The following is a 17,184-nucleotide window of genomic DNA, read 5'->3' on the forward strand; positions in this document are numbered from 1 at the left end:
GAGGTTTCCTTGTCCATGTTTAACCTTAAACCATAAGACTTCATGGTGTCCAGAGTGTTCAGGACTCCCAGGACAACTCCCTCCTGCCTGTGCCACCTCCTCTGCTGGGTCTGTCCTATCCAGGGATAATATTGGTTACATTGCCTGCAATACAGATGACAAGTATTCATTTGAGACGTCACCCACATCCTCTGATCCCATGCACCGGTCTCCCCTTTGGTCTTCTGTCATGAGACCCTGATTGACTATTTTTAGGGGCTCCTCACTTGGTTAGCCTGGATGATCCACCTGACTAGTGATAGCCAATCACAAGCTACCGGAATGGGACAGTAAGTCATAACTAGGAGGCTGTTTCAGCACGCCGTGTCCATTGCACCCCCTCGGGTTTTATTTCATTTTTATGGGATTTGGATGTCACTGGCTGGGCCAGCATTGATTGCCCATCCCTAGTTGCTCTTGAGAAGGTGGTGGTGAGCTAACTTCTTGAACCGCTGCAGTCCACGGGCTGCGGGTTGTCCAACAATGCTGTTCGGGAGGGAATCCTAGGATTTTGACACTGAGGAACCATGATATACTTCCAAGTTAGGATGATAAATGGCTTGGAAGGGAACTTGAAGGTGGTGGCGTTCCCATGTATCTGCTGCCCTTGTCCTTCTAGATGGCAGTGATCCTGAGTTTGCAAGGTGCTATCTGAAGCCCTTTGGTGAATTTCTGCAGTGCATCTTGTAAATAGTACACACTGCTTCTACTGAGCCTTGGTGGTGGAGGGAATGGTGCCAATCAAGCAGCCTGCTTTGTCCTAGATGGTGTCAAGCTTCTTGAGTATTTTAGATTAGATTAGATTCCCTTCAGTGTGGAAACAGGCCCTTTGGCCCAACAACTCCACACTGATCCTCTAACGAGTAACCCACCCAGACCCATTTCCTTCTAACGAATGCACCTAACACCCTGGGCAATTTAGAATGGCCAATTCACCTGAACCTGCACATCTTTGGATTGTGGGAGGAAACTGGAGCACCCAGAGGAAACCCACGCAGACACAGGGAGAATGTGCAAACTCCACACAGTTGTCCGAGGCTGGAATCGAACCTGGGTCCCTGGCACTGTGGGGCTGCAGTGCCAACCACTGAGCCACCGGACCACCCAGTGTTGTTGGAGCTGTGTTCATCCAGGCAAGTGGGGGTGGGGGAGGGGGAGGTATTCCATCACACTCCTGACTTGTCAATGAAGAAGGGTTACATCTGAAACACTGACTTCTCCAACTCCTGATGCTGCCTGGCTTGTTGTGTTCTTCCAGCCTCCTGCTTGTCTACTTTGTAAATGATGGACAGGCTTTGGTGAGTTACTTGGCACTGTAATCCTAGCCTCTGACCTGCTCTTGTCACCACTGTGTTTCTGTCGCAAGTTCGGTTTAGTGTTTACTCAATGGTAACCCCAGGATGTTGACAGTGGGGGATTTAGTGATGGTAACCCCATTGAATATCAAGAGGCAGTGCTTAGATTGTCTCTCATTGGTGACAGTCACAGCCTGGCCTTTGTGTGGCATGAATGTAACTAGGATTTCATTGCATGGGCTGAAGAGTCTAGGTGTGGGGGAGTGCTGTCTTGCTGTCTCTCTAGAACGTCGGTCCATGTGTGGAAATGTGCCAGAGCTGTCTCAGGCTGTAGGTGAGATGCCTCCAATATCTAAGTAGCTGCACTGTTCACCCAGAGAGTGGCAATGTGTGCAAGAGCATAAAATGGGCTTTGGAAGATGCCCACAGTGAGTCAGCACCATGTGCGTTAACCCTGGGATGGAGGAGTCCTGAACTAGAGGGCATAGGGTTAGGTTGAGAGGGGAAAGATTTAAAGGGGGCAACCTTTTCTCGCAAAGGGTGGCGCGTGTATGGAATGAGCTGCCAGAGGAAGTGGTGGAGGCTGGTACAACTGCAACATTTAAGAGGCATCTGGATGGGTGTATGAATAGGAAGGATTTGGAGGGAAATGGGCCAAGTGCTGGCAAATGGGATTTGATTAATTTAGGAAAACTAGTCAGCATGGACGAGTTGCGAAATCTCCTGAGCTGCTGTGCTCTTCCAGCACCACTGATCCAGTATCTGGTTTCCAGCATCTGCAGTCGTTGTTTTTACCTCATGGACGAGTTGGACCGAAGGGTCTGCTTCCATGCTGTACATCTCTATGACTCTAAATTGGGTAGAAGTGCTACATAACATTGCTGTGATAAGGGAAAGTCAGATCACTTCCGCAGTTCCGCCTTTGACAGTGTCAGCGATTTGAGCCTCCCCTGAATATTTAATTCTAACGCTGAAAGGCTGCTCCAGTGGAAGGAAGGAGCGGACGAAGGCGTGGAAGAGGAGTGTTTTGTGGAGGTCAGCGAGAAATCGAAACTGAGTTGAGCTCTGGAGAGTGTGCGGAGTGAAACTGACCAGTTCCTGGACAGGGAGGGCTGGGTACCGCCGGGCAGCAACACAGACTGAAGGCTCCAAACTCATGGAAAGACAAGCGCTGCTCAGGTAGAGCTAAAAGAAAAAGCAATCGAATCGTAAGGCAACTTTCTCGGTGCGGGCTCAGACCTCCCCTGGCTGCAGTAAAAAAAGCTGGGGTGGGTTCTGCATGTTGTTGCAAAATTTCGGTCCAACCGCGACTGCAGAATGCAACCAGAGTTCTTATGGATCCTCTCCGTCGCTGTTCCCATTGTCTTCGAGCGGTAGCCTGGGCATGACCTGGGTCACCGTGGTCCTGACTGGTCTGCAGGCTTCCAGCTGGGTCTGAGTTGCCAGACCAGAGTGTGTCAGCGCCCACAGGCGGAGGTGTGCAAGTTACCATCGCTGTGAGCAGGGGCCTGAAAAGAAATAAGTTATTTCTCAGTACCAGGTGGCTGGGCTTTGAGGAAAGTTTGGGTGGCAGGCGAGACTCCTCTCTTGGCGCTGGTTTGGGTGTAGGTGGGGCACACTCTGGGAGTGTTACAGGTAAAAACAATGACTGCAGATGCTGGAAACCAGGTTCTGGGTTAGTGGTGCTGGAAGAGCACAGCAGTTCAGGCAGCACCCAAGGAGCAGCGAAATCGACGTTTCGGGCAAAAGCCCTTCATCGGTTGTAAAAGTGGGGCAAAGGAGCCCATTCTGCCCATCGTGTCTTGTGCCATCTCACCAAGCAGTGTGACTTAGTGTGAAATTCCTGCCTTTTCCCCATAACTCTGCACTTTGTTCCTCCTCAAATTGTTACCCAGTACCTTCAGAAGGCTCCACTGTCATCCTCGCCCTTGGATTAGCGTCACTTAAGGAGTTTCTTGTGGACCAATGGCAGTATCCCTAGTTCTGAGCCAGCAGGTCTGGCTTGAAGTCCTACCTGCTTCAAAGATGTGCCATAACCTGTCTGGACAGGTTGATAATAAACACATATCTTTATCACTGTACTTCAAATCTTGCTCCACTGACACGGATCTACTGGGTCCACCTCATTCCAAGAATCAGGAGTAGCTACGCCTCTTGCCTTATTGAACTGAATCCTTACTGCTGCAGGAAATTCTCCTGAACACAAAATGGCTGCCCCTTACACCAAAACTATCCCAATCTACCTATGGGTAATTAACCCCCTCCCCCAACGTACCTACATTGTGATATTTTCACATCTTTACTGTTTCATTGCAATTGATTGTTCTGCTACGTCCACCCCACTCGTTTCCCTGCTATAGGAAAAATGTTGTGAAACTTAAAAGGGAACAGAAAAGATTTACAAGGATGGTGGGGTTGGACGGTTTGAACTGTAGTGCGAGGCTGATTAGGCTGGGGCTATTTTCCCTGGAGCGTCGGAGGCTGAGGGGTGACCTTATAGAGGATTTATAAAATCATGAGGGACAGGAATAAGGTGAATAACCAAGGTCTTTTTTCTAGGGTAGGGTAGTCGAAATGTGGAGGGCACAAATTTAAGGTGAGAGGGGAAAGATGTAACCCGTGATTAAAGAGCAGTGGTTTCACACAGAGGCTGGTGCATGTTCGGAACGAGCTGCCAAAGGAGATAGTGGATTCTGATACAACTACAGCTTTTAAAAGGCATCTGAATGGGTGTATGATTAGGAAGGGTTTAGAGGGATATGGGCCAAATGCTGGCAAATGGGACTAGATTAGTTTAGGATATCTGATCGGCATGGGCAAGTTTGGTGAAAGGGTCTGTTTTCATGCTGTACACATCTCTATCACTGTATGGCTACACTGAGCAAATTATGTACCTTTTCTTATTCCTCAGCTCTGGTCAAATTGAGTCTGCCCACACCTGAAACATCCTCTCTCTCTAGTACTACAATACTCTCTTTAACCAAAACACCCCTCTTTTATCTTTTAACCATCTTTTCAAACACCTTGCAACCAAGGCTATCGAACACCCAGATCTACCCTTCATTCAACCAGGGATCCATTATTGCCACAACATCATAATCCTGTAATCCAATTTATCCCTGTGACTCCCAATCTTACTAACTATACTCTGTGCATTCACATATATGCAGTGTAACCCTGATTTCAGACAGCATTACTTTCTCCTTTGGAAACTTTGAACACTTCTTCCTGTACACAGTACTCTACAGCAAAACGTATCTCAATTCTGTGTTCTCCAACCTGAAATATTCTCATCCTCACTGGCTGGTTGAAAGAAAAGTGTCAGTGTGGCTAAGCCCACCTTGAGGTTCTACTCCCTGAATTAGCCCATTTGCTATCTTTCTTTTTTGAAAAACCGCATTTATGTAACATCTCTTGCATCAGTTTAATGTCTCAGTTTGAAAAAGTAACACCTCTCATAGTGCAGCCCCCACTTGATATGGCTCTGAAGTGTCAGACTCAGTTTGATGGTCCAGTCGCAGAGTGGAACTCTGATTCAGTGACCAGTGTAAACCATTGAACACCATTGAACCAGTGCAGGCATGAGAGCCATTGTGAACATTTCCCTAAAGCTTTTGAAATGCTAAATTATCTCTTATCTGTTCTGTTTTGTGTGACTGATTGTGCTCATTTCTAACTATAGAGGAACCACGATTATCTGAATGAGATGGACAGGCACTATTTCATTCGGATAATTGATTATTCGGTTAATTGATTCAATGCCTCTTCTCTGGGACTCAGTTTTCTGAAGTTTCTTTTTTCCTCGCTCTGCCTGTCTTTCTCCCTCTCTCTGACTCAGGGCTTATTTCTGAGCAGACACACACTTGTGTGTAAGGGACCTGCAGCATTGCTGAAGCCTCCTCCCTCCCCCCCCCGGCTTGTTTTTATGCCCATGTCTCTTTTACGTCTGTCTTCCTCTGCCTCTGATTTACATGAATGACTTCCCCCGGTTGCCCAAAATAAGCCTGGTTTTTAAGGGGAAAAACCCTCACCAGGTTAAAAGCTGCAAAAATCGTCTTGTAAATCATTAAATAAGTAGAAAGCTTTTCCAAATGGAATGTAGGTGCACAAATCGCAGGGATGAAATACAGATTCATACAGCACAGACGAAGGCTGACCGAGTCTGAGCCTGCTCTCCAAAGCAGTTGTCTAACACAGCCCCAAGTCCCAACTTGTCTAGTTGTCTAACACAGCCCCAAGTCCCAACTTGTCTACTTCCAATTCATAACCAGTTGCCTTTTGGCAATCTGCATGGAATGTACCACAATACACTTCCATGTCATGTATTCCATAACCCGACAAACCTCTGTTAAGAGCAAAACATTTCTCTTTTGGTCAATTATTTTAAATAGAGACATAGAGATGTACAGCACGGAAACAGATCTGTAGATGGAAGAGCCCGTGGACACTGTTCAATGAGTTCATGGCTGGTCTGATGATCCCCAACTCCACTTTCCTGCCTTTTCCACACAACTCTTGATTCCCCTTAAAATCAGTCAATCTCAGCCTTGAATGTACTCAACACAGCCCCATCAGCCAGCTGTGGTGAAGAATTTCACAGAGGACCTACCCTCTGAGAGAAGAAATTGCTCCTCATCTCGGTCTTAAATGTACGACCTCTTACTGTGATGTCCTCTGCTATAAGGGGAAACGACCTTTCAGCATCTACTCTGTTAAAGCCCCCTAAGAATCTTTAATGTTTCAATCAGGTCGCCTCTCATTCTTTTACGTTCCAATACATGCTCAACCTACTCAACCTCTCCTCATAAGACATGCCCTCCATACCTGGTTTCAGCTGAGTGAACCTTCTCTGGACTGTTTCCAATGCCAGTACATTACCTGACCACCCCATCTCAGCTCCTGTGTTGCTGAACATGTATGCCTTTAATCTTGCCAGACATGACTATTCCCACACAATCCTGGACACCTCCTTGCATTCTGACTTGAGGTCATACAATACTCTCCTGCCCATGTCTGAATTTGCAATAGGCTTTGTTCACCGATAACCCCAGTCGACATTGGATCCACGTCAAACATTTTGACTTTAAAATTCTCATCCTGGTTTTCAGATTTCTCTAGTACCTCACTCCTTCCTCCCTCTAATTTCCTGTGATCCTCAGCGATTTCCTTTAATTCTGGCATTTGGAGCATCTTCATGACTGTACCATGGGTCACAATGCCTTCAGTTCCTCGGTCGTAAATACTGGAATTTACTTCCTTAAGTTTTTGCAACTCTCAATCCCTCAAACCTCCTTTCACGTTCTCCTCAAAACCTACTTCACTGACTCTGTTCATCTGCATTAATATTGCCTTGCAGCATTGTGCCATTTTCCTCTCATGTCCCTGTGAGACACATTTCTTACCCACTATGTAAATACAAGGGTCTTATTATCTCGTGTTTAGTTTCACAAAAATAAACTCGAAGGTTTATATGTTCCTGACAATTATTTTAAACACCTTTCATAATGCCGCCTTCATTTACAGCAGCTAGCGATATGCTCATGTATGTCACTTTCAGGAACAATTGACTTCCATCTATAAAGTTCCAATGTGCAATACTTACACAAGAACAAGAACAGATCATCTGGTCATTATCACATTGCAAACCACACTCAAACTCTTGGCAGAGTATAGATGTTAGTTTGCGGTATTAACACAACTAAATCCAAAGCAGAAACTGCAACAAGTTGCACCTATCATGAGTCTGCCCATGGCCTTCTGATGTCAGCTACTCATTTCCTCACCATGCAGTGTGATGCCACAGTTTGCATTAGGTGCAAATTTCACAATTGTACTTGATGTACTCAGGCCTCGTTATTTAAAAAAGAATAGAACGTTCCTAATGCCAAATCCTGAAGGGTCTTGTTTTGTATTTCTAATAGGAAAAACATCCATTTATCATTACTTTCTACTTCTTGTCCTTAACCAGTTAGCTAACAGGTTGCCACTGTCATTTTAACATTATATCCTTCTATATTCCATCTAAGTACTTTGGTGGAATGTAGAAGCAGTACTTTATCAATTATCTTTTTAAATTCTCTATATATGTAACATTTACTGCACTTGCATTCCAGAGAGCATTGGATTTTTTTTTTGGATAGAAATGATATGTGGGGAAAAGGCACTGGGTAATGGAACTGGAGCAGACCTGATGGGGCTAATGGAGCACAGAACTTAGTCAGGTTAGTCAGCCATATTTTAACAAATCTGTGCTGGCTGCCTATTCTTCCCCAAAGAAGGATTGATTTTGTGGTTGTTTTTCAGACTGGAGGCCTGTGACCAGTGGAATGTCACAAGGATCACTGCTGAGTCCACTACTTTGGTGGTGGAGGCTGGTACAATTACAACATTTAAAAAGCATCTAAATGGGTATATGAATAGGAAGGGTTTGGAGGGATATGGGTCGGACTAGATTTGGATGTGAAAGTAGGAGGTATAGTTAGTAAGTTTGGAGATGACACTAAAATTGGTGGTGGAATAGACAGGGAAGAGGGTTACTTCAGATCACAACAGGATCTGGACCAGATAGGCCAATGGGCTGAGGACTGGCAGATGGAGTTTAATTCAGATAAATGTGAGGTGCTGCATTTTGGGAAGGCACATCTTAGCAGGACTTATACACTTAATGGTAAGGTCCTAGGGAGTGTTGCTGAACAAAGAGACCTTGGAGTGCAGGTTCATAGCTCCTTGAAAGTAGAGTTGCAGGTAGATAGAATAATGAAGAAGACGTTTGGTATGCTTTCCTTCATTGGTCAGAGTATTGAGTACAGGAGTTGGGAGGTCATGTTGCAGCTGTACAGGACATTGGTTAGGCCACTGTTGGAATATTGCATGCAATTCTGGTCTCCTTCCTATTGGAAAGATATTGTGAAACTTGAAAGGGTTCAGAAAAGATTTACAAGGATGTTGCCAGGGTTGGAGGATTTGAGCTACAGGGAGAGGCTGAACAGGCTGGGGCTGTTTTCTTTGGAGCGTCGGAGGCTGAGGGGTGACCTTACAGAGATTTATAAAATCATGAGGGGACTTGGATAGGGTAAATAGACAAAGTCTTTTCCCTGGGGTGGGGGAGTGCAGAAATAGAGGGCATAGGTTTAGGGTGAGAGGGGAAAGATATAAAAGTGATCTAAGGGGAAACGTTTTCACATAGAGTGTGGTACATGTATGGGATGAGCTGCCAGAGGAAGTGGTGGAGGCTGGTACAATTACAACATTTAAAAGGCATCTAGATGAGAATGTGAATAGGAAGGGTTTGGAGGGATATGGGCCAGGTGCTGGCAGGTGGGACTAGATTAGGTTGGAATATCTGGTTGACATGGACGGGTTGGACCAAATGGTCTGTTTCCATACTGTACATCTCTATGAATCTATGGTTCTCTAATTGTCTTTAATTTTCCCACTGACACTGACTGGCCTATGGTTACTAGCTATGGCATCTCTCCTTTTTTGACTTGCTGTGTAATATTTGCAGTATTAACATCCTAAGAGTTACTACTGATCAAAAACTGATCAGCCATTCTGTGACTGCATGTGTAGGTCCGAGGTTAAGAAGTCTTGTGGGTAACTCAACTTGTGACTGACCAAAAGCCTGTCCATACTCTGAGGCACAAGTAAAGCGGGTGATGAATTGCTCATCACTTGCCTGAATGAGTATGCCTCCAGTATTACTCAAAAAGCTCAACACCATCTAAGACAAAGCAGACTTACTTGATGGACACCTCCTCCATGCTCTTAAGTAATCACACCTTCCACACTGATGCACAGTGAGAGCAGTATATACCATTTACAAGTTGCACTGCAGCAACTCACTATAGCTTCCTGGACAGCACCTATCAAATCTGTGACCTTGATCACTGAGAGGTATAAAGCTAGTAGACACTTTGGAACACCATTATATGCATTATCCCTCCAAGCCGCACACCATCCTGACTTGGAAGCTATACTGTTGTTTCTTCACTGTTGCTAGGTCAAAACTCAGGCATTCCCTCCCTAACAGCACTGTGGGTGCTATATAACGTGTACTGCAGTAGTTTAAGATTTTATTAGAGTCATAGATTCATAGAGATGTATAGCACGGAAACAGACCCTTCATTCCAACCCGTCCATGCCGACCAGCTATCCCAACCCAATCTAGACTCACCTGCCAGCACCCGGCCCATATCCCTCCAAACCCTTCCTATTCATATATCCATCCAAATGCCTCTTAAATGTTACAATTGTACCGGCCTCCACCACTTCCTCTGGCAGCTCATTCCATACTTGCTCCACCCTCTGCATGGAAAAGTTGTCCCTTAGGTCTCTTTTATATCTTTCCCTTCTCACCCTAAACCTATGCCCTCCAGTTTTGCACTCCCCGACCCCAGGGAAAAGACCTTGTCGATTTATCCTACCCATGCTCCTCATAATTTTATAAACTTATGTAAGGTCACCCCTCAGCCTCCAACGCTCCAGGGAAAACAGCCCCAGCCTGTTCAGCGTCTCCCTATAGCTCAAATCCTCCAACCCTTGCAATATCCTTGTAAATCTTTTTTGAACCCTTTCAAATTTCACAACATCTTTCTGATAGGAAGGAGACCAGAATTGCATGCAATATTCCAAAAGTGGCCAAACCAATGTCCTGTACATCCACAACATGACGTCCCAACTCCTGTACTCAATACTCTGACCAATAAAGGAAAGCATACCAAATGCCTTCTTCACTATCTTATCTACCTGCAACTCCATTTTCAAGGAGCTATGAACCTGCACTCCAAGATCTCTTTGTTCAGCAACACTCCCTAGGACCTTACCATTAAGTGTATAAGTCCTGCTAAGATTTGCTTTCCCAAAATGCAGCACCTTGCATTTATCTGAATTAAACTCCATCTGCCACCCCTCAGCCAATGGCCCATCTGATCAAGATCCCGTTGTAATCTGAGGTAACCTTCTTCGCTGTCCATTTCACCTCCAATTTTGGTGTCATCTGCAAACAAACTAACTATACTTCTGAAGCTCACATCAAAATCATTTATATAAATGACGAAAAGTAGTGGGCCCAGCACCGATCCTTGTGACAATCCACTGGTCACAGCCTCCAGTCTGAAAAACAACCCGTCTTCTACTTTTGAGCCAGTTCTGTATCCAAATGGCTGTTTCTCCCTGTATTCCATGAGATTTAACCTTGCTAACCAGTCTCCCATGGGGAACCTTGTTGAACGCCTTACTGAAGTCTGTATAGATCATATCTACCACTCTGGCCTCATCAATCCGCTTTGTTACTTCTTCAAAAAACTGAATCAAATTTGTGAGACATGATTTCCCATGGACAAAACCATGTTGACTATCTCTAATCAGTCCTTGCCTTTCCAAATACATGTACATCCTGTCCCTCAGGATTCCCTCCAACAACTTGCCCACCATCGATGTCAGGCTCACTGGTCTATAGTTCCCTGGCTTGTCCTTGCTACTCTTCTTAAAGAGTGGCGTCACGTTTGCCAACCTCTAGTCTTCCGGCACCTCACCTGTGACTATCAATGGCACAAATGTCTCTGTAAAAGGCCCAGTAATCACTTCCCTAGCTTCCCACAGAGTTCTAGGGTACACCTGATAAGTTCCTGGGGATTTATCTACTTTTATGCATTTCAAGACATCCAGCACTTCCTCCTCTGTAATATGGACATTTTTCAAGATGTCACCATCTATTTCCCTACATTGTATACCTTCCATGTCCTTTTCCACAGTAAATACTGATGCAAAATACTTGTTTAGTATCTGCCCCATCTCCTGCAGCTCCCCGCAAAGGCCGCCTTGCTGATCTTTGAGGGACCCCTTTGTCCTTAGTGTATATGTTAAAAGCCCTTTGGATTCTCCTTAACTCTATTTGCCAAAGTTATCTCATGTCCCCGTTTTGCCGTCCTGATTTCCCTCTTAAGTACACTCCTACTGCCACTATACTCTTCTAAGGATTCTCTCGGTCTATCCTGTCTATACCTGACATATGCTTCTTCTTCTTAACCAAATCCTCAATTTCTTTAGTCATCCAGCATTCCCTATACCTACCAGCCTTTCCTTTCATCCTGACAGGAATATACTTTCTCTGGATTCTTGTTCTCATTTCTGAAGGTTTCCCATTTTCCAGCCATCCCTTTACCTGCAAACATCTGCCCCTAATCAGCTTTTGAAAGTTCTTGCCTATTACCGTCAAAATTGGCCTGTCTCCAATTTAGAACTTCAGCTTTTAGATCTGGTCTACCCTTTTCCATCACTATTTTAAATTTAATAGAATTAAGGTCGCAAGCACCAAAGTGCTCCCCCACTGACACCTCAGTCACCTGTCCTGCCTTATTTCCTAAGATTAGGTCAATTGAATGACATTGAATGGCAGAGCAGGTTCAAAGGGCGGAGTAGCCTACTTTTGTTCAAATGAACCAATGTGGATACACAGGAGTCTTGACTCAAGGAAAGGAAAGTTCACGTGGGCGGCACGGTGGCACAGTGGTTAGCATTGCTGCCTCACAGCACCTGAGACCCGGGTTCAATTCCCGACTCAGGCGACTGACTGTGTGGAGTTTGCACGTTCTCCCTGTGTCAGCGTGGGTTTCCTCCGGGTGCTCCGGTTTCCTCCCACAGTCCAAAGATGTGCGGATCAGGTGAATTGGCCATGCTAAATTGCCCGTAGTGTTAGGTAAGGGGTAAATGTAGGGGTATGGGTGGGTTGCGCTTCGGCGGGTCGGTGTGGACTTGTTGGGCCGAAGGGCCTGTTTCCACACTGTAAGTAATCTAATCTAATCTAAGAGACTTCAGAGGTTCGGAGCAAGACCCACAGTTAGGGAGAGGCGTGAAATCACAGAGACCAGTCCTCTCTCCTGTGTTTTCATGTCTAAATTTATGACATTTTCACTTCTTCTAATTAAACTCCTCACACTTATCATGATTTATATTTTCTGTTTCTTTTCTCCTTGTTTGTATTGCTGATCCATTTCTTGATATCCTTCCTCTTCATTTTCCTGCCCTCTTCCTTCCCGTACACGACTTGGTTTTCAACACCTGTTCCTGTTTCCATCATTTCCAGCTTGTTTTGGTCAGTTTTGCTGGAAATCGGTACCGAAACACTCCAGGTCAGAATGATCCAAAAATACTTTCTTGGCCTCCGGGCATCCCAAACTACTTTACTGATGATGAGGTACTTTTGGAAGTTTACTCAGTGTTGTAGTTTAGGAAACACAGCAGCCAATTCTCACTCAGCAAGTTCCCACAAACTGCATTGTGATATAACCTAATAATCCGTGTGAGTTCATTGAGGGTCCTTAATCTGTAGATGTGTTGCAGAAGATCTCTTGCATGCAACTTAAATCCAGTTTAGCATCTCAGCTGAAAGACAATACCTCCAGCAGTGAAGGACTTCCTCAGGGCTAGAACATGGGCTGTTGTCTTTACAGTGGGACTCAAATCTTTTAACTCTGAACGAGGAGTGGTATTACTGAGTCCCAACTGTTGCTGAAGTATAGTATACAGCCACGGTAAGTGAACAGTAAAAAATCCCTGACCCCACATTCCTATTACATCTTGCTTAGGTCAAGTACAGGTTAGGTGCTGGGTCAAGCTCCTCTCACACTACCTGACAATGTACGTCCATCTCGAATTCAGGAGAACCTGCCCCCAGGGACAATGGAGTTGCATGTCTATCAGTGCCATCTTGGTAACTGCTGCTCGCTCAATGGTTGCTGTAGGTTTGGGATCATTGGGAACAGCATTAAAACTGGAGAAGTGACCAGGTGAGGTTTGTGCAGTGTGTCAGTTTGAGTTGGATTCAAACCCAGACCTAAGACATTAGACGGAAGCCTCATTTGCTATCTTACATACTTGCAAAAGATCTCCTGGCACTCCAAAGTAAACACAGCCTTATCAAATACACTCAACATGTCCACCCCAACCTTCTCCCACCATTCTTCATCTAAGACCATTGACAAATTTGTCCTTCCTTTCTCCTCTGTATGTTTATCTAGTTTTCCCTTAAACGCAGTATTTGATTGGATTTATTAGGTACAGTAAAAGGTTTTGTTTCGCATGCATTACAGGCAGATCCTACCATACAGAGTGCATAAGGGTAATAGAACAGAGCAAGGAATACAACAGTTGCAGAGACGGTGCCCAAGAACTAACATTAACAACATTAATTTTAAAGTTTGAGAGGTCCATTCAGAAGCTTAATAATAGCAGGGAAGGAGCTGTTCCTAAATCGATTGGGACTTGGGTTTAAGCTTTTGTATCTTCTGCCTGTTGGAAGAGATTATGACCGTGGTGGGATGGGTCTTTGGTTTTATATATAAATTAAGTAGGACAGAATAGATCTCCCCAATACCCTGGCTAATATTTGACTTTGAACCAAAATCAGCTAAACACTTTACCTGACCATTTACTTCATTCCTGTATGTGGGATCTTGCAACGTGCAAATTCATTGCTGCATTGCAGCTGCAAAGTGCTCTGGAACATCCTGAGAAGGGCTACATAAAATGCAAATGTATTTTGCTTCTTTTAAGATCCTTATGAGAGCATTTCTCTTTTGGTCGATGGTAGGAAATACTTGTCATAAAAAGGAGTCGTTTTTCTTGTGTGTGTCCCCAGTATCACCAGACCAGGCTGGTTGTATGAATGATGTGGAATGAGTGCAGTATGCTGCTTCAATTCACACCGATCAGTTCCTGTGTTTCTGTTTCAGTGCTGCTGAACCCCAGGACAGCTATGGATCCACACCACCCCAGGCTGAACCAGCAGCTTCAGGTAAAACATCAGCTAGGTCTGAATTCTTTTAAGTGTTAAATGGCTCCGACATGTGTGGAGGGACACACCCAGGAAGCACATCTGGGGCAGTTGTGGGTGGTTTACTGGGAATGGCTGTCTCTACTGGGAATCTTCTGATCCTGCTATTAGCCTTTCAGCGAGTTTCTTTTTGTGACAGGATAATAGGAAATTCAGCGGAAACGTTTAATTAAATGTTTTCCACTTTATTTTTAACCAGTTGTGTGGAATTTGAACAATGGCAAACCCGTTTAACAGGAGTGCCCTGTTCAAGGAACGGTCACAAAGCTATGACTGATCAGCGCGGTGGCTCAGTGGTTAGCACTGCTGCTTTGTAGTACCAGGGACCCAGGTTCAATTCCACCCTCAGGCGACTGTCTGTGTGGAGTTAGCACCTGCTCCCCATATCTACATGGGTTTCCTCCAGTTTTCCCTCTCCATCCAAAGATGTGCAGGCTAGGGTTGTTTGGATGTGCTAAATTACCCATAGTGTCCAGAGATAAACAAGCTAGGTGGATTAGCCTTAGGAAATGCAGGTTTACAGGGATAGGGTAGGGGGCTGAGTCTGGGAGGGATGCTCTTTGAAGGGGTAATGTGGACTCGATGGGCCGAATGGCCTGCTTCCCCACTGTAGGGATTTATGGTGTGTCCTTAGGGGAGTTAATAGGGCATTGCAGAGCGAGGACCAGTATAGGGCTGACCTGGCACTACAACAATCTGTGTGTATATGACTCCTTCACTGCAGTACAACATCCCAAGGCTCTTCTAAGGAACCTTATCCAGCAAGGTTTGAAAACTGTCACATAAGGAGATGTTAGAGCAGGTAACCTGAAGTTTATTCAAAAAGATAAGTTTAAAGAACATACTAGAGGTGGAGAGAGAAATCAAGAGCCAGAGTGGGGATGTCAGAATTTAGGCAACTCAAGATACAACCATTTATAGTGGATGAGCAAGTGTGTGGATCTGTCTTTGATAACAAGAACCTAGAGCAGCAGAGCAAGGAATTTTTAGTGAATGCTTCATCATTTGATGTGAGAGAAGGGACATCGTCTGTACCTTGAAGGAGCGAGCAGCAGTGTGTGGTTTTCAGGGTGTTCTAGGTAGAACCCTCTCTCCTGATGGCGAACCGATGGCCCTTATGTATGTCGGATGTTGACTGGATGAAGCAGAGCTGTGATGCCCAAGCCTTTCCTCTCCCTAATGGATGCCTAGCTGGCTGACTTGCTCTCCCCGCTCTCCCCGCTCAGATGTGAGTAATGGCTGCTCAGGAGAGGTACTGGTGAGTCACCAGCAGCTGTGAACCACGTGAGGAACCAACACCTGAGGAAGGGGAAGAGAAGTACGCTAGGAAACAGTTCCGAGTTATGGAAGTGATTCCCTCCTGGGGCACGGCCAACCTGTTCAGCCACACCCTAGTCGGGTATAGGGCACAGGAACTGGTCATTGGTCCCAACCAGGCCAGGTGGGAGCTGATGATCCTCCCTGCTCTTATCCTTTCCCACCTAAATCCATCACCATGTTCATCTCCTTCTCCCTCAGTCTCTCCTTAAATTATTCATTTTAACCGCTCTCACTGTGAAAACAAGATCCCCCGCTTTCACCAGTCTTTGGGTGAAGATGTTCCTTCTGAATTCACTGTTGGAGTTTTTGGTATCTAATGTTGATGAGATTGAGTTATGCTGTACCCCTCAAAGAAACATCTTTTTTGTACCTACTCTGTTGAAACTATTATAATTTTAAAGACCTGTCTTAAATCCAACCTCTCCCTTCTTCGTTCAAAAAAGACCCAGGCTGTCAGTCCTTTCCTGATAAATTCTTGGTTGGAAAAGGCTGAGTGGGGGAAGGAGAGGGGAAATTCTGATTCGGTTACACTTAATATCCTGTTCAAAGTTAAACATGACTTCCAGCCCATTAACATGCACGTGGGCTTGAAAGTATTGGAGAAGAAGCAGAAACCAGGCAAACTTGTGAATTTTGAGTCTGTTATGGGTTCAGCTAATGACAGAAATCTGCGGTTGGAATGTGTAGGCAAACAATTTGGTGTTTTTTGTGAAATACGATCGGACCTATCTATGCATATGTTTCACATTGAATAAGCCGCTGTGGTTTTTGTGCTAAGCTGGCCGCTACATCATGTGGTTTGGACCCAAAACATCCTCAAGCGTGTGTTCAATTGACGGATATTGTCTGAGAGGTTGATCTCTCAACCTTTTGAGACAGTTTTCCGGCTGGGGGTTTGCTGATAAGAAAATGGAGGGGAATTACAAAAACATGGTTGTCATCGTCAGGAGTAAGGTGAAGTCAGCAACTGGAGTCTCTGCGGAAACCTACTCCCAGTTATATTTCCCCAGTTTATTCGTAGGTTTAACACAAACCTTTAAACTAATGCAGTTAAACTCTCTGAATGTAGAGTGGATGAACAGAAGGAAGAGTTCCCCTTTACTGTGGAGCTGTAATATGGTGAAAGACAGTACACCAGTCACAATTTCCTGCAATAAACGGTTGACTGAGGCTGCTTGATCAGGATAAATGCCCACTGAATTCTAAAGTGAAGGGTTTATTCCACAATCTGGATTTCTCCTATTGTAGAGGACCTTCAATTCTGAAGGTTGTGAGTCGGGCATAGGGGTGTGAAATCATTGCCACAATTTTCCAACCCTTAATAATTGCAGGACTAAATTCTGGGGTCACTTGTTGTTGTGAACCTAGTGAAGTGCTTCCCAAAGTAGAGGTCCAGACCCCACATTTTTAGCTAAAGTTTTTGTGGTTATAAACGCGTACATCTCTGTGCTGCTTCTCTGACAGGGGCCTGTGCTCAGAGGCTCCCCGCACCAATTCTCACATATTTCTCTCCCCCTGCTTTATCAAGGGGCTTCTCTGCCCTCCCCCACCCCACCAGTCCCACTGGTCGCACTCTCACTGACCGCTCTCTCACTGAAGGGGATCACAACAAATTTTGGAGGCTCAAAGATGAGTCACAGTGGGGGAAAAAGTTAGGCCTAGAGCCTGATAACTTACCCACATGATTTTGCCGGC

At 45.1% G+C, this 17,184-nt stretch overlaps 1 protein-coding gene across 1 annotated transcript in view; it reads left to right on the forward strand.

The window, feature by feature from the left end:
• The first annotated feature begins 2,337 nt into the window (after window positions 1–2,337).
• LOC132822394 (protein SSUH2 homolog) overlaps window positions 2,338–17,184 on the forward strand; it is a 64,268-nt gene continuing 49,421 nt past the window's right edge. Inside the window, exons 1-2 of the mRNA XM_060835743.1 lie at window positions 2,338–2,513; window positions 14,069–14,130. Coding sequence (XP_060691726.1) covers window positions 2,491–2,513; window positions 14,069–14,130 — 85 coding nt within the window. The 5' untranslated portion in view covers window positions 2,338–2,490. The remainder of the gene's footprint in view (window positions 2,514–14,068; window positions 14,131–17,184) is intronic.

The sequence above is a fragment of the Hemiscyllium ocellatum genome, chromosome 14 (genome assembly GCF_020745735.1).
Source record: "Hemiscyllium ocellatum isolate sHemOce1 chromosome 14, sHemOce1.pat.X.cur, whole genome shotgun sequence".
Lineage (NCBI taxonomy): Eukaryota > Metazoa > Chordata > Chondrichthyes > Orectolobiformes > Hemiscylliidae > Hemiscyllium > Hemiscyllium ocellatum.